Genomic DNA, 17,791 nt, shown 5'->3' with positions numbered 1-17,791 from the left:
CAGATATCCATTTCCATCTTATAGGTGATATCCTTTTTTTTTGGGGGGGGTGTCTGGTCATGGGGCCTGAACTCTGGGCCTGGGCGCTGTCCCTCAGCTCTTCAGCTCAAGGCTAACGCTCTACCACTTGAGCCACAATGCCACTTCCGGCTTTTTTTCTGCTTATGTGATGCTGAGGAATCGAACCCAGGGCCTCATGCATGCAAGGCAAGCGCTCTACCACTGAGCCACCTTCCCAGCCCATCACAGGTTGTATTCTTGAGGCTTAAGTGGAGTTGCAAACCTAGGATCAACCTTACTGCCTTTGCACATTCTGGTCTGTACAAATGGCACTATTCTCAGCGCACAGTATAAGGGTGCACATGACAAATAATGGATCTCATGGTCTGACCTTTCTTGCCTCACTGCATCTTTTCTATTTCAGGCCCCCTCTTTTTACTGAATGCAGAGCAAATTGCAGAGGAAATAGGAAATATGTGGAGGACAATCTACAAGTTAACCAAGACCTTGGCTGATGTGCCTGCACCCCGGCGCTTAGCAGAAAATGTCAAATTGAAGATTGAAAAATTCAAGCAGCATCTCCCTATCCTCAGCATTTCCTGCAACCCTGGAATGAAAGACCGCCACTGGCAACAGGTTCTTGTCATTGTTTGTGCCAGGCAGCCCAGCCCATTCATGCCAGGCTGGGGGATTCCCTGGGATGGCAGGAGACATTACCAAGCCAAGCTCCTTTTTGCTGAGGGTCCAAGGGGCATAATAACAGGCCTAATAGCCTTCTGGGTTTTGAGGGTGTGTGTGTGTGTGTGTGTGTGTGTGTGTGTGTGTATGTGTGTGGTGCATGTGTGTGTGTGCATGTGTGTGTGCACCATGATTTGAACTCAGGCCCTGGTGCTGTCACTTAGCTTCTTTTACTCAAGGCTGGAACTCTACCACTTGAGCCATACCTTCACTTCTAGCTTTTTGCTGGTTAATTGGAGAAGAGTCTCTTGGATATGTCTTCTCCAGCTGGCTTTGAACAGCTATCCTCAGATCTCAACCTCCTGAGTAGCTGGGATTACAGGTGTGACCAATGGTGCTTCCTGATAGCCATCTGGAGCAAGGGATGGGATGGACTATAGAATGAACTTCCTGCTTTGTGATAAGGTTGGCTTTTCTCATTAGGATCCCGTTGCTGGTGATTGAATATTGTCTCAGCCAGTAATTTTCTTGTCAGTTTGCCCAAGAAAATGGCTGCTAGAGATCCTGATGAATGCTAAGGGTATTAAGTCACAGTGAGAAAAGCTTGATTAGTTCCGTATCCTAGCATACACAAAAGTGAATGTTACATCCTTCCTTGGGAGCCTGCTAATAACACCAGAATATACCTACCTTTGTGGTAGAGATTCATGGTCAAACAGGCTAAGCTCAGAATTAATTCTTGGTACTCTTTCCCCCGCCCCCCAGCCCTTTGAACCTATAAATGGGAATGATATTATCACTAAAAATAGTTAGGGTTTGTATAAGCAACCAAGCAAATGTGAGGTTAATAAATGCGGTGTGAACACTGAGCGGAAAGAAGGAAACTCACATTGCATTTCTAAAAGAAAAAAGAAAAAAAACTTTATCAACATCAAGGCCTTGCATCACCTGTGAGAAAGTATAGCCCTGAGCCCAGTGGCTAGGAGTGATCTCTCCAGGAAGACAGAAATTTGGGACTTTTCTGTAAGAAGAAGCCACTTTCAATTCCTCAGCAAGAATGAAGACCCACGTGAAGGGTAGGAGGCTGTAAGGAAAACAGCAGAGAAGTCATCTCAGTGGTCATCTGGTTTTCAAATGTCCTGGAAGCTGACCTTTCTTAGTCCTCATGGGGCTCCTTTTCCTATGGATTTTGACCAAACTAGTTCAGGAGGTCCAGGAAGCAGGTGGCCTCTGGCAATACTGGGTTTTTCCATGAGATGGCACTGTGGCAGTTGTCTTCAATGTGTTTTTATTTATTTATTTATTTTTATTGTGAAAATACCGTACAGAGGGTTACAATTACATGAGCAAGGTAATGAATACATTTCTTATCAAGCACTGTTGCCTCCTCCTTTGTCTACCATCCCTGCCCTCCCATCTCCACGACTACACTACCCGGCCTCTCTGCCCTGCCAAAGTTGTAAAGTTCGTTTTTCAACATAACATTCTGTACATCTCATTGTTGCAATGGGACCACCTGTATCCCTATTTAAACAATTTTTCCCCTTCCCCTCCCCAAATTATACCACATCAAATACAGTGAAAACAGGGGTTATACAATGGGGGAGGGACATACAAAGCAACAAAAACAATCACCTTATAAATATGTTAGAAACAATAGCAAGAAAGAAAAAACCACTTGTGTTCTTATCTTGGGGTTTATTTCACCTAACATCATCTTATCTGACCTTTTCTGCTTGTCTCAGACATATACTAGTTATAGGAATAAGTAAAACCATAGGACCTATGTTTCTTTGGGCCTGGCTTACTTCACTTAATATAATTTTTTCCAAGCCTTTCCATTTCCTAACAAATGGGACAGTGTCATTCTTTCTGATGGAGGTATAGAATTCCATTGTGTATATATACCACATTTTCTTGATCCATTCATCTACTGAGGGGCATCTGGGTTGGTTCCATATCTTAGCTATGGTAAATAATGCTGCAATAAACATAGTTGTGCTGGTAGCTTTAGTGTGGTCTTTTTTGTAAACATTAGGGTAAATGCCCAAAAGTGGGATTGCCAGGTCATAGGGGAGTTCTATGTGAAGTCTTTTGAGGAACCTCCATACTGCTTTCCAAAGTGGTTGAACAAGTTTACATTCCCACCAACAATGAAGTAAGGTTCCTTTCTGTCCACATCCCCTCCAGCATCTGTTGTTGTTAGAGTTCTTGATTTTTGCTGTTCTAACTGGAGTGAGGTGATATCTCAATGTTGTTTTGATTTGCATTTCTTTTATGGCTAGGGATGTTGAACATTTCTTCATGTGTCTATTGGCCATCCTTCTTTCTTCTTCAGAGAAGCTTCTCTTTAAGTCTTTCGCCCACTTGTTTATTGGGCAGTTGTTTCTTTGAGGATTTGTTGTTGGGGGATTTAATTTTCTGAGTTCCAGGTATATTTTAGACCCTTGTCCATTGTATGGCTAGTGAAGATCTTCTCCCAGTCTGTGGGCTTTCTATTGATTTTGCTAGCTATGTCCTTTGCCATGCAGAAGCTCTGCAAGTTCATGCAATCCCATTTGTCCAACCTTTCTTGATTTGTTGTGCTTCTGGGTCTCTATTAAGAAAATTTTGGCGTGTGCCAAGGAGACCTAGGGTTTCTATTCCTTCCTGTAATGTTTTCAGGGTGTCTGCTTTGACTCCGAGGTCTTTGATCCATTTGGAGTTTACTCTGGTGCAGGGTGATATATAAAGATCTAGCTTTAGTTTGCTACAGGTGATTAACCAATTTTGCCAGCACCATTTACTGAAGAGGATGTCTTTCTTCCACTCTATTTTATTAGCTCCCTTATCGTAGGTTAGATGGCTATAGGTCTGTGGGTTCATTTCTGGGTTTTCAATTCTATTCCATTGGTCTTGAGGTCTGTTCTTGTGCCAGTACCAAGCTGTTTTGATTACTATGGCTTTGTAGTAGAGTTTGAAATTGGGTATTGATATTCCTCCAGCACTGTTCTTTCTGTTAAGGATTGTTTTTGCACTCCCAAATTACTCTAGCTGATTTGAAACTTTGGCCAAGTAGCAGGGTATAAAATTAACCCTCAAAAATCCATGGCTTTTCTGTATGCCAACAATGAGAAGAGTATGGCTGAAATCAGGAAAGCAACTCCATTCATATTAGCCCCACAAAAAATAAAATACCTAGGAATTAACCAAGAAGTGAAGGACCTCTATGATGAAAACTTTAAAAACCTGAAAAAGGAAATCAAAACAGAACTTAGAAAGTGGAAAAACCTCCCATGCTCCTGGATTGGAAAGATCAACATCATGAAAATGGCAATACTTCCTAAGGCTATCTACAAATTCAATGCCATACCTATCAATATTCCAACCTCATTCTTCAAGAAAATAGAAGAGGCGATCCAAAAATTCATATGGAACAATAAAAGATCCCTAGTTTCAATGCTTTTTTTTTCTTTTTTTTTTCTGGTCCGGTCATGGGGCCTGAACTCTGGGCCTGGGCGCTGTCCCTCAGCTCTTCAGCTCAAGGCTAGCACTGTACCACTTGAGCCACAGCGCCACATCCAGCTTTTTTCTTTTTGCTTATGTGGTGCTGAGGAATCGAACCCAGGGCCTCAGGCATGCAAGGCAAGCGCTCTACCACTGAGCCACCTTCCCAGTCCTTTTTGTTTTTTTTTTGTCGGTTGTGGGGCTTGAACTCTGGGCCTGAGCGCTGTCCCTCAGCTCTTCAGCTCAAGGCGAGCGCTCTACCACTTGAGCTACAGCGCCACTTCCGGTTTTCTGGTGGCTTATTGGAGATAGGAGTCTCACGGTCTTTCCTGCCCGGGCTGGCTTTGAACCGTGATCCTCAGATCTCAGCCTCCTGAGTAGCTAGGATTACAGGCGTGAGCCACCAGGGCCCGGCCTTTTTTTTTTTTTTTTTTTAAAGAACTCTCCACCTGCTGCTTCCTCTATGAAGGCAGTTTTCCGCAGCATGGGCCCTTAAAAAATCCCAGCCATTCTTAGATATTCATGATTCTCACTTGAAGACCACTTAGATTGCAAAGTGGTCCTTAAGATTATAATCAAATAATAACAACGATAGCTAAAAGATATTGAGTTCCAGCTATGTCATAGCTAGGTTGTATCCTTTATTCCCATTCTTTCAACCATTCTTTGCATTGGGGCTACTGAGACTTGGAGTGATGAAATGATTTGTTACATGAGTGGGTGCTGTCTAACCTAACTGGTTTAGTTTTACTCCATGAATACTTCTTAAGGCCCCACTAAATGTCAGATAGCAGTGACAGGGCTAAGTAAAACAGAATGTGACATGGAGCTCATGCCCCTTCCTGCCCAGGTCTTACAGAGACAATATTGAACAGTAATTAAATTTTGCATAAAGCTTCAGTCCCCTTTGTTCCCCCATCTCCTTTGTAGCTCATGAAACCCATATAAAAATCCAGATCTTTCAGTCTCAAGAGATGTTCAAAAGTCATTGGCGGGGGCTGGGAAGGTGGCTCAGTGGTAGAGCGCTTGCCTTGCATGCTCGAGGCCCTGGGTTTGATTCCTCAGCATCACATAAGCAAAAAGAAAAAAGCCGGAAGTGGCGCTGTGGCTCAAGTGGTAGAGCGCTAGCCTTGAGCTGAAGAGCTGAGGGACAGTGCCCAGGCCCAGAGTTCAGGCCCCACGACTGGACCCAAAAAAAAAAAAAAAAGTCATTGGCATTTTTGCCTACGACTTCTTTAGTCGTAATTACACTTAAGTAAATTAGGGTCTGGTGTTGATGGCTCATACCTGTAACCCTAGGAGGAAGAGATCTGCGGATCTCAGTTCAAAGCTAGCCCAGGCAGAAAAGTTTGTGAGACTCTTTAATTAATTGGCAAAAAGCTGGAAGTGACTCAAGTGGTTGAGCACTAGACTTTAGAAAAAAGTTAAATGAGAGTGCAAGGCCCTGAATTCAAGCCCTGATACTTTCACAAAAACAAACAAAACAACGACTATTGGTTTTTAGTCCTTGGATTCAAACAGGAGAGGGATGATGGAGATAGTTATATAATGTGAATATACCTAATGACACTCCATTTTATTCTTGAAAAATTATTAAAATAGTTTAAAAAGCCAAAAAAAGCTTGGCAGAATATTTGTGCAGGAAAATGGAGTATTTCCAACCAGAAGACTTAACTGCCCAGGCTGCCTTTGAACTGAAATCCTCAGTTCTCAGCTTCCTGTGTAGCTAGGATTACAGTGATGAGCCAACAGCCCCTGAAAATCCTCCTTACTTATCATCACTTTACAGCATTCTGTAGTCTTCTGTCCTGTGAAATCCTGACCTCCTCCCTTTATTCAGCAAATGTCAGATCACAGACCAGACTTTTCACAAGGCCCTGGGAGCACAGAAACAAACCAGATTCTGGCCCAATCCTCTAGGTGCTCATGAGTTGATGTGGGGGACGAACCAACCCCCAGGTAATGAGATACAGCATGGTTCTAGGCTGCCTCCTTAGTCCTCAGATTTACAATGTCCAGTTCACTAGTTACATACACATGTCTATTTAAGTAAGTTTGAGCTAACTAAAATGAAGTGAAAATGCCAGTTGCCAGTGACTCACACTATAATCCTAGTTACTCAGGAGGCTGAGATCTGAGACTCACAGTTCAAAGCCAGCCTGCACAGGAAAGTCTATGGGACTCTTATCTCCAATTAAGCACCAAAAATGCGGAGAGTGGAGCTGTGGCCTTTATAAAAAAAGAAAGAAGAAAGAGAAAGAAAGCAAGAAAGCAAGACAGAAAGCAAGAAAGAAAGAAAGAAAGAAAGAAAGAAAGAAAGAAAGAAAAGAAAGGAAAGAAAGAAAGGAAAGAACAACATCCAGGCACTGAAATCCAGCCCAAAGACTGGCACCAAAAACAAAACTTTTTATGTAAAAAATTCAGATCCTCAGTCATGCTAGCCACCCTTTCATTGTTGAGTAACTTCCAGGAGCTAGTGGACACAGTGCTGGACACCACAGATAGAAACTATGTTCGTTGTCACAGAATACTCTGCTGTTTTGGCTAATGAACACTTATCTTCTTCTCTCTCCTGCAGATCAGTGAAATTATTGGCTATGAAATAAAGCCCACAGAAACAACTAGCCTCTTAAATATGCTGGAGCTTGGATTTGGCAAATACATTGAAAAGTAAGATTTATTTCTTCCTTTGAAAAAGTTTTACTTTTTTTTTTAAATCCAAGTATCTGTAGGTTCTCACATGGGATTCTATCTGTCTGTTTGCTCCTTCTGATTTGGGGTGACTGTAAGACTTTTAATAACCTCCATTTGTGCTGACTCTCTACTGGTGAAAATTTCATTTTCAGTTGAAGAGCTGGAGATAGCTTAGGACTAGAAAATTGTCGTATATTTTATTTGAGATAAAATAATTTAATAATAAAATAACTTTATTTGAAATAAAATACTAAAAGGATTTTTTTGGCAGTCCTGGGGCTTGAACTGAGGGCCTGGGCACTATCCTTGAGCTTCTGTTGCTCAAGGCCAGCAATTTACCACTTAAGCCACAGCACCACTTCTAGTGATTACAGAAAAAAGCCAGAAGTGGTGGGAGCTCAAGTTGTAGAGTGCTAGCCTTGAGCAAAAGGAAATAAGAGACAGCACCCAGGCTGAGAGTTCAAGGCTCAGGCAAAAAAAGAAAAAAAGGAAGAAAGAAAGAAAAAAGAAAAAAGGAAGGAAGGGAGGGAGGGAAGGAAGGAAGGATAGAAGGAAGGAAAGGAAGGAAGGAAGGAAGAAAAGGAAGGAAGGAAGGAAGGAAGAGAAGGAAGGAAGGAAGGAAGGAAGGAAGAAAAGGAAGGAAGGAAGGAAGGAAGTTTCCTGTCTGTAATCCTAGCAACTCAGGAGCCTGAGAGCTAAGGATCTTGGTTCATACCCAGCCCAGGCAGGAAAGTTTATGAGATTCGAATCTCCAATTAACCACCCCAAAATTCCAGAAGTGGAGTTGTAATTCAAGTGGTAAAGTGTTATCTATCCCTGGATATAAATGATCAGGCTCTGAGTTCAAACTCTAGGACCAGTACCAAAAATTTAAAAAAAATTATGTATATGCTGCCATTGCATTTGTAACAGACAGTTCCAGGCAGTATACCTGTTGGCTAGAATTTGAGAACTGCATATTGCACAGTCTGGCCTAAGGTGCTGCCCACCTGAGTGCTTTGATGCCCCTAACAGCATTACTGTCCCTCATTACAGAGCAGCCATAGAAATATGTAAATATGGCTCTATATCTTTGGATAAAACTAACTGTAAGTAAAAAATACTTCCAAAATTATTATAAGGCAAGCACTGGTGGCTCACACCAGTAGTCCTAGCTGCTCAAGAGGCTGAGATCTGAGGATTGTGGTTCAATATCAGCCTGGGCAGAAAAGTCTGTGAGACTCTTATCTCTAATTAACCACCAGAAAACCGGAAGTGGAGCTATGGCTCAAAGTGGTAGAGCACTAGCCTTGAGAGAAAAATTTAATAACAGCACCCAGGCCCTGAGTTCAAGCTCCATGATTCATACATTTGTACTGAACCTATATACTTTTTTCCTTGTCATTTTCTCTAAACAATTTAACTATTTTGCACAATATTTATATTAGTCACATTGTTACTAATTGATTCTGATTATAAGTAATCTAGAGATGACTTAAAGAACAAGTGGGGATATATATATATATATTACACACAAATAGTTGGGAGTATTTTTATTATTCCTATTTTTCTTTGTGTGTGTGTGTGTGTGTGTGTGTGTGCGCGCATATGTGTGCGTGCGCATGCATGCACACGAGCTCACATGCATGCATGCCAGTCCTGGGACTTGAACTCAGGGCCTGGGTGTTGTCCTGAGATTATTTTTGTTCAAGGCTAGTGCTCTACCACTTGAAGCACAGCTCCATTTCTGCCTTTTTTGATGCTTAATTGGAAACAAGAGTCCAATGAACTTTCCTGCCCCAGCTAGCTTCAAATCAAAACCCTCAAATCTTAGCCTTCTGAGTAGCAAGGATTATAGGCATGAACCTCTGGTACCCAGTATTCCCATATTTCATTTATTTTTTAACTTTAAAATTTTTAATTTTATTATTATTATATAATAGTTGTACAAAAGGGTTTCAATTCAACATGTCAATTTATGAATATATCTTGATCAATTTCATACCTTTTATCATTCTCCCCTATCTTTCAACTTGTTTTCTGAACCTCAGAAACCAATCAATGCTTTTTTTTTTGTCAGTCACGGGGCTTGAACTCTGGGCCTGGGCGCTGTCCTTGCCCTCTTCAGCTCAAGGTGAATGCTCTACTTCTTGAGCCACAGCGCCACTTCTGGTTTTCTAGTGGTTTATTGGAGATCAGAGTCTCACAGACTTTTCTGCCCGGACTGGCTTTTTTTTTTTTTTTTGTCGGTCATGGGGCCTGAACTTGGCCTGGGCACTGTCCCTCAGCTCTTCAGCTCAAGGTGAGCACTCTACCACTTGAGCCACAGCACCACTTCCGGTTTTTTCTGCTTATGTGGTGCTGAGGAATCGAACCCAGGGCCTCATGCATGCAAGGCAAGCACTCTACCACTGAGCCAACTTCCCAACCCCTGGACTGGCTTTGAACCATGATCCTCAGATCTCAGCCTCCTGAGTAGCTAGGATTACAGGTGTGAGCCACCACCGGCGCCCAGCTTCAGTGTTTTTGTTGTTGTTGTTATTTTGTTTTTTTGGTTAGTCATGGGGCCTGATCTCTGGGCCTGGGCACTGTCCCTCAGCTCTTCAGCTCAAGGCTAGCACTCTACCACTTGGGCCACAGTACCACTTCTGGATTTTTCTGCTCATGTGGTGCTAAGGAATCAAACCGAGGGCCTCATGATGCAAGGCAAGCACTCTACCACTGAGCCACCTTCCCAGCCCCAGTGATTTTTTTGGGGGTCACTATTACACAATACCACAGGTTGAGGGATCTTTAACAACAGAAATGTATTTTCTCATAATTTTGGAAGTTTGAAATCAAAGACCAGCATTGGTAGGGCTGGCCTCTTCTCACATGGTTTTTCTTCTGTGTATCATACTCATGATACTAGTCATGAAGGATTCGGGTCACTCTTCAGAAATTCATTTGAACTTCATTACCTCATTAAAGACTATTTCTCCAAATGCATGCACATTTGGAGGTACAGGGGATTAGAACTTCTTTAGTGTGAATGTGAAGGGACTAAGTTCAACTCATAACGCAGACCCAAGAGTTGCTAGCACTCAGACTGAAAATTCCTACAACATCTTGGAAGCAGCTGGCAAATATGAAATTAAACATTTTTGTATGATTAAAAGCTTTGGAAATTCTCTTAAGGCTGAGTTCCAATTCCCCTGTTGACATGTTTTCCTGACCTCTTGTTGCTGCTGCTGCTGCTACTGTGTTTTTCCTTCAGACTAGAACCCATTGGTGCAGCTGCCAGCAAGGAATATTCTCTGGAGAAGAACTTGGAGAAAATGAAGTCAGATTGGGTTAATATGACATTCAACTTCATAAAATACAGGGACACGGTAAGTATCAGTCTAACTGCAGCCCCGTTTAAAAAACAAAACCAAACAAAACCCTTCTATTATATAGTAGATTCCAGAGGTGATTGATTCAGAATTTCAAGAGAACTCATGGAATGATTATCCCTTACCTCTGGATCATTTCCTCCTATCTGCCTCCCTGTTCCTACCAGTCATCTTTCCTCCCTGACACTGTTGGGGAGATGCATTTTCAAATCCCAAGGGTCTTGAGTCAGAGCAAGAGGCTTTCTCAATGCAAAGGAATTGTGCATACCTTCTGAATTAGCCTCTCCCAAGGAGAACACAGGCTCTCCTTCTCTTCACTGCTCCCCAGGGCCTCAAAGGCATACCTGTGGGTAGATAGGGCCTTCTGACTCTCAAATGTGTTTGTATAGGAGTCCGCTGGAGATTGCCTTAAACTGCAGTGTCTGATGCATTGGTTCTGGGGGTAGAGCCTGAGTTCTGTCACTATAAACTCCCAGATTACTGCACCATGGTTTGAATTTCAAGAATGCAATTTCTTCTTTTCACTAGCACTTATAGATAGCATATGGGTTTGTACAGTACATATGGAAAGGTGCTTGCTCATATGTGTCTAGGGTCTGGTTTATTCTTCAGATGGATCTTGGAGTAGAAAATTGTGGAGCCTGACGTTAACAAAGTGTATTCTATCACTGGTTCCAATTGCTAAGCAATACAATCACTTGGGACACTTAAAACAACAACAACAACAACAAAAATTGAATCTTCCCAGCATCTGCACTACCAGAGTATCTGAGTCTATGTTTTATTATTATGGGTATGTGTGTGTGTGTGTGTGCATGTGTGCATGCATGCATATGTGTGTGTGTGTGTGTGTATGCACTACTAGGGTTTACACTCATAGCCTCATGCTTGCTTTATGATTGCTCAGCTGGTACTTTACCACTTGACTCACCTCTAGTCCAGTTTTTGCTGGATATTTTGGAGATAAAGGCTCATTAACTTTTCTTCCTAGGCTAGCTTGGTACCACGATCCTCCATATCTCAACCTCCTGAGTAGCTATGATTACCAGCAGGCTAGTTGAGCATGTTTTTTTAACTCCCTGTCCTCTGCTGGCTTTTCTAATGTTCATTGTGGATTGAGAACCCAGACTCTATAGATTCCCATCCCTTTCTTTTCTCACTTTAGTTTCAGCAGTCACACTGCTTTGGTTTTATACTTGAATAAGAACTATTGATGAACCATTGGGAAGGAGGAGAACTCAAGGCCCTTGGGCTTGTTACTAGGCCTCTTCTAGCAGGGACAGGCCTACATGGGTCCCAGAAGCCTTGTGCTCCATGGTCTAATTCAGAGTCAGATACTGCTGTGGAGGCTGTGGGCTGAGGAGTTAAGCTTAGGAGACCCAGGAGAAGCTCTATCATTCTAGTCCTTCTTCAGAACCTTTGACTGAAGCAGCTATAGACAAGAATCAACAATAAATTAAGAACTAAGATTCCCTTTCTTTAATAGCTGGACATATTTCCCAATGTGGAGCTATAGGTAAAAGGATATATCCTGATAGTAGGAGAAAAACAAAGGAGGGGGTAACAATACTCGACAAGAAATGTACTCATTATCTTACTCATGTGACTGTAACCCCTCTGTACAGCAGCTTTACAATAAAATTTAAAAAGTAAAAAAAAAATGTTGAAAGAATGACATTGATCAAAATGCTTTGTATTCATATAATGCTTTGTAAAATGGCAACTCCTTTGTACATGAAATTTTTTTTTTAAGATAGGCTATAATGCCAGGTGCCGGTGGCTCATGCCTATAATCCTAGCTACTCAGGAGGCTGAGATCTGAGGATCTGGTTCAAAGCCAGCCTGGGCAAGAAAGTCCATGAGACTCTTATCTTCAATTAACCATCAGAAAACTGGAAGTGGCGCTGTGGCTCAAGTGGTAGAGCGCTAGCCTTGAGCTGAAGAGCTGAAGGACAGTGCCCAGGTCCAGAGTTCAAGCCTTATGACTGACAAAAAACCAAAAAGATAGGATATATCTTTAGGCTAGATAAGCTTGAACGAAACAAAAACAGGGCAAAAGTAGACTTGCTGTAGGACATAGAGCCTTTCAGCTTATTTGCCCATAGGAGCTGGCCTTAATTGTGTAGAAACCTTACATGCTGGCAAAATATGAATCATCAAGAATATAAGACAGGTTTACAAACCTGTCTTCTTTTGTTCTTGACCTCATATATAGTATATACTTGTGCACATTTGAGGGCAGCTAGGAGGAGGGTACAGAATCAGAGGGAAACAAGTGGAAAAAATACAACAGAGGAGCTCATCCCTGCACTGGACATTGATGAAAGCGAACTAAGCAACTCAAGGCAGCAACTCAAGAGAGGGAAAGATGGAACAATTAACACTAAGCAAAAGGAAAGAAATGTACATATCACCTGATGTGAAAGAAATAGCTGTACTGTGAAAGCTTATAGAATTCACAAACTTTCTAGACAACAATAATGACAATTTGCCTCATGAAGGTTAAAAACAAAAGCAATGAGAGGATCATAATGACAATGATTAGCACCTAAACCTTTTGAGTGCTTGGTATGCTAAACCCTTACATTTAATCTTCCAAACAACCTAATGATTAAGATAATAGTGTTTAAAAGGCAGCTTGCACCAGGATAAAAACATCTCAGAGCTAGGGTACTTTGGTAAAAAATCTAACCCTACCACATACCAGCTGATCAGTAAAATGGTAGTGATTGCAGGTAAGTTTCTTCTGAAAAACAAAGAACTGAGGAACAAAGAGCATCCAGCATGCATGCACTATTATCAAATAACTTGGTTTCTTCTTTATAACAACATCAGTGTTGTTCAGACAGAGCCAAGAAGAGAACCCAGGCAGTCTGGTTCTGGGGACAGCGCTCTAAAACCTCAGATTCTATAAGATTGATTAGAATATATTGTTAACTGAGTGTAAATGGAATTAAAATAAAACAAAACTTCAAAAAAAGAATATAAGACAGGTTTACAAGCTGTCTTCTTTTGTGTGTGTATGTGTGTGGGGGTACTAAGTACTTTTTATCATGGTTACCTCCTATATGTAATTAGGTCTAAAGAAGTTAACAATTTTGTCCTATCAGTTTAACAGATACTAGAAAGTACATATAAATTGAAATAAAAGAGTATTTGTAATTCATTTTTAAAATAACCTTCATCATTACTATAAATTGACTGCAACACATGGGTCCAGGTCTCTCCATTCAGATTACCAGCTCATTCTACTCAAGAGAGTCAGGAAAGCAAGTGGACAAAAAAGCAGGAACACAGGGAAGGGGACAGAAGAGTTTCTCCCCAGCTGTTGCTGGTGTGGGATTTTTATAAAGGAAGTGCACAGTGAATATCTTTTAGAGCATATTCAAGCATGTCTGTGATCCTAGCACTCAGGAGGCTAAAGCAGAAGAGTCTGGAATAGTTTCAAAGAATATAGAAATTCTATTTTTTGCAAAACATAGATTCCTGTTTAGAAGCTCTCTGTCTCTCTCTCCTCTCTCTGTCTCTCTCCTTTCTCTCTCTCTTGTGATAGTACTGTAGCTTAAACTCAGAGCCTAGGCTCTGTCCTTAATTTTTTGGCTGAAGGCTGATGTTCTACCCTTTGATCCATAGCTCCACTTTCAACTCTTTGGTGGTTAATTGGAGATGAGTCTCAACTGATATTTTTTAACCTTTCTTCCTAGGCTGGCTTTGGTCTTCATAACTCAGCCTACTGAATAGCTAGGATTACAGGTGTGAGCCACTGGCATCTGACATAGTCTCTTGATTTTGATGGAATGGGCATTGTTATTTGCAGGATACAAGCATATTGTGTGCAGTTGATGACATTCAGTTGCTGCTTGATGACCACGTGATAAAGACCCAGACCATGTGTGGCTCTGCATTCATCAAGCCAATCGAAACAGAATGCCGGGTAAGATTGCATGGGGTTGTGAGTTTTGTGATGCTTCCTCAACTCTGGTTCTCTCAGAAGAAGGGGAAGGCTTGGCAAGTTGTTAACAAAAAAATGTGTTTTCTTCTGAATGGAAAAAACAAAGAACATAACCCTGAAAGGAAATAACAATCCAAGTAAGCATAGGCATCCTCAGCTTTATTGTGGTAATCTGCCAAAAGAGAAGAGTTTTGAAAATACCAAATAAAATTATATTTCAAGGTCAGGCTTCGATGGCTGACACCTGTAATCCTAGCTACTCAGGAGGCTGAGATCTGAGGATCATGGTTAGAAGCCACCCTAGGCAGGAAAGTCTGTGAGACTCTTATCTCCAATTAACCACCAAAGTGGAACTGTGGCTCAAATGGTAGAGCACTAGCCTTGAGCAAAAACTCTCAGGGATAGCACCCAGGTCCTGAGTTTAAGCCCTAGGACTGGTGTACACACACACACACACACACACACACACACACACACACACACACACTTGAAAAGCATCTATAGGCTATAGCAGTACAGAATTATGAGCTGCATGAAAGAAGTTCCTTTGTTCATTGTTGTAGAAGTAGCATAGGCAACGGCGTAGACCCTGGAGTCAGACAGCTTGGAATTCATATTCTACCTCTGCCCTACATTATTAGTTGTGTGATCTTGGACAAGTTAAAGTTACTTGAACTGTTCTCTGTCTTAGTTTCTGCATCTATGAAGTGGGATTCTACATTTATATATATCTCTAAGGTTGTTGAATTAAATCATATTAATTCAATTTTATAACTATAAAGCAGCTCAGACTATTGCCATAAAAGAAACAATATAATCGCTCTTCTTATTATCTCAACAAAATGTAAACTCCATTAGATCAAGTAATCTTTGTTTCACTCTGCTACATCCACTTTGCCCTGAACAGTGACCAGACAATAGAGAATACTTAAGTAAATATTTGTTTAAAGCAAGTGTGTGTGTATGGATGGATCCCGTCCATTTGCATGTCCATGGTACCGAGTGTCAGGCTAATGATTCAGATGTGGAATGCTAACTTCACAGAAATGGGAAGAAAAACTAGTTCGTGTGCAGGAGATTTTGGATAATTGGTTGAAATGTCAAGCCACTTGGCTCTACCTTGAACCAATCTTCAGCTCAGAGGACATCATAGCCCAGATGCCAGAAGAGGGCAGAAAATTTGGTATTGTTGATGGTTACTGGAAGTCACTCATGGCTCAAGCGGTAAGCTTTATTCCTGGCATATCCCACCAGGAGTGTGGGAAGCTATACAGAGGTTACCCATTGTGTATAGTTTCACAAATTTGATATTGTATATCTTTAGTCTAATTTGTTAAAACCTCAAACAAGGAAATCTTAAAATAGAAAGTATAAATCTTTTATAATCTTACCTCCCCAGAGGTAACTATGAGAAACTGGCATTGCATTATCTTTTCTAATGAAATTGAAGACTTTGTTATAGGACAATTCAATAATTTGTTGTGTGTGTGTGTGTGTGTGTGTGTGTGTGTGTGTGTGTGTGTGAGAGAGAGAGAGAGAGAGAGAGAGAGAGAGTGTGTGTGTGTGTGTGTATACATGCTAGTCTAGGGCTTGAACACAGGGCCTGAACACTGACCCTAACATTCTACCAGTTGAGCCACTTCTGGCTTTTTAAAAATAGCTTATTGTAGATAAGAGCCTCACAGACTTTCCTGCCTGGGCTGGTTTCAAACCTTGAACCTCAAATCTCAGCCTTCTGAGTTATTAGGATTACAGGCATGGGCCATTGGCATGCAGCCTGCTTTCTAATTTTAAACTCATCTTTAAATAATGATATAAAGGGGTTTCAATTCAATATATCAGTTTGTAAGAACATTACCTTGTTTGTTTCTAAAGTCAAGTATACTCAAACTAGTGCACACTTACAAAGAATTTATCTCGGGGGAATGTCTCTGCTCCACTTTTTGGCAGGAGTGAGGTAAGTGGAATTTATGTGGGCTAGCCAGTGGATCCAGATTTTTTTTGTTTTTTGTTTTTGTTTCTTTGGCTCGTTCAGATCAGGATGTGTGTCTTATGGAAACCAAGGGCAGGAAGTCAGTGCAACAGGAGCTCATAAAGACCTGTTTCATGTCTATGATCTCTGTGCTTTTACATACATCTGCTCCAGTGTCTCTCTGCAGGCTGACTGGCTCTCCCACTCAGCCACATACTGAAAGACGATTCTTTTTTTTGTTGTTGTTGGTTGTGGGGCTTGAACTCTGGGCCTGGGTGCTGTCCCTCAGCTCTTCAGCTCAAGGCTAGTGCTCTACCACTTGAGCAACAGAGCCACTTCCAGTTTTCTGAGTGGTTTATTGGAGATAAGAGTCTCACATACTTTTTCTTCCCGGGCTGGCTTTGAACCGTGATCCCTGGATCTCAGCCTCCTGAGTAGCTATGATTTTATAGGTTTGAGCCACCAGTGCCTGGCTTAGAAGATGATTCTTAACTATCTCTAAAGTCCTCTTGTTTAAAGGGCCAACACAAATTAATATATAAAGAGTTATGGTCTGAATTCTAAACCCCTAGAAGTGTATGATAAATGAACATTTATCCCAGTGGGATGAAGAAAGGGATTAAGAAGCAGTTGGTTGCCTGGTGCCAGTGTCTCATACCTGTAATCCTAGCTATTCAGGAGACTGAGAAATGAGGATCTTAGTTCCAAGTCAGCCCGGGCAGGAAAGATAATAAGATTCTTTTTTTTTTTTTTTTTAATTTTATTTTATTTTATTTGAGAACATACTGTACAGAGGGGTTACAATTACATGGGCAGGATAATGCATACATTTCTTACCAAGCATTGCAGCCTCCTCCTTTGTTTACCCTTCACCTCCCTTCCCACCCTCCCCCCTCCCCCCCTCCCAATCATACCCCCCCCCCCCCACACCGACATTGTAAAGCTGGTTTTGACATGACATTTTGTACTTCTCATTGTTGCAACAGGTCCACCTGAATCCTTAAACGACTTGTTTGTCCCCGTCTCCTTCACATGTTATACTGACATCAAATATAGTGAAGCGGGGGTTACACTGTGGGGGAGGGACATACAAAGCAACAAAGAAATAATCTTATGAATTCGTTAGAAACACATGCATGAAAGAAACAAAAACATTAAAATACATATTTGAGGGTTTGTTTTCCTAACATCACATTATCTGACCTTTTCCGCTTGACTCATACCTATACTAGATATTGCAAATAAGGGAAACCATGGGACCTATGTTTCTTTGGGCCTGGCTTACTTCACTTAATATAATTTTTTCCAAGCCTTTCCATTTCCTAACAAATGGGGAAATGTCATTCTTTCTGATGGAGGCATAGAATTCCATTGTGTATATATACCACATTTTCTTGATCCATTCATCTACTGAGGGGCATCTGGGTTGGTTCCATATCTTAGCTATGGTAAATAATGCTGCAATAAACATAGTTGTGCTGGTAACTTTAGTGTGGTCTTTTTTGTAAACATTAGGGTAAATGCCCAAAAGTGGGATTGCTGGGTCATAGGGGAGTTCTATGTGAAGTCTTTTGAGGAACCTCCATACTGCTTTCCAAAGTGGTTGAACAAGTTTACATTCCCACCAACAATGAAGTAAGGTTCCTTTCTGTCCAC

The 17,791-nt window shown here is 41.4% G+C and overlaps 1 protein-coding gene across 1 annotated transcript in view; it reads left to right on the top strand.

The window, feature by feature from the left end:
- Nucleotides 1–17,791, top strand: part of Dnah3 (dynein axonemal heavy chain 3) — a 197,007-nt gene that overhangs the window by 56,097 nt on the left and 123,119 nt on the right. Inside the window, exons 18-22 of the mRNA XM_042689859.1 lie at nucleotides 425–636; nucleotides 6,743–6,834; nucleotides 10,094–10,208; nucleotides 14,029–14,145; nucleotides 15,208–15,387. Coding sequence (XP_042545793.1) covers nucleotides 425–636; nucleotides 6,743–6,834; nucleotides 10,094–10,208; nucleotides 14,029–14,145; nucleotides 15,208–15,387 — 716 coding nt within the window. The remainder of the gene's footprint in view (nucleotides 1–424; nucleotides 637–6,742; nucleotides 6,835–10,093; nucleotides 10,209–14,028; nucleotides 14,146–15,207; nucleotides 15,388–17,791) is intronic.

This window comes from Dipodomys spectabilis, unplaced genomic scaffold (genome assembly GCF_019054845.1).
Source record: "Dipodomys spectabilis isolate Male_0828 unplaced genomic scaffold, ASM1905484v1 ptg000127l, whole genome shotgun sequence".
NCBI lineage: Eukaryota > Metazoa > Chordata > Mammalia > Rodentia > Heteromyidae > Dipodomys > Dipodomys spectabilis.
Note: the sequence above shows the minus strand (reverse complement) of the source record. Positions and strands in the feature narration are given on the sequence as shown.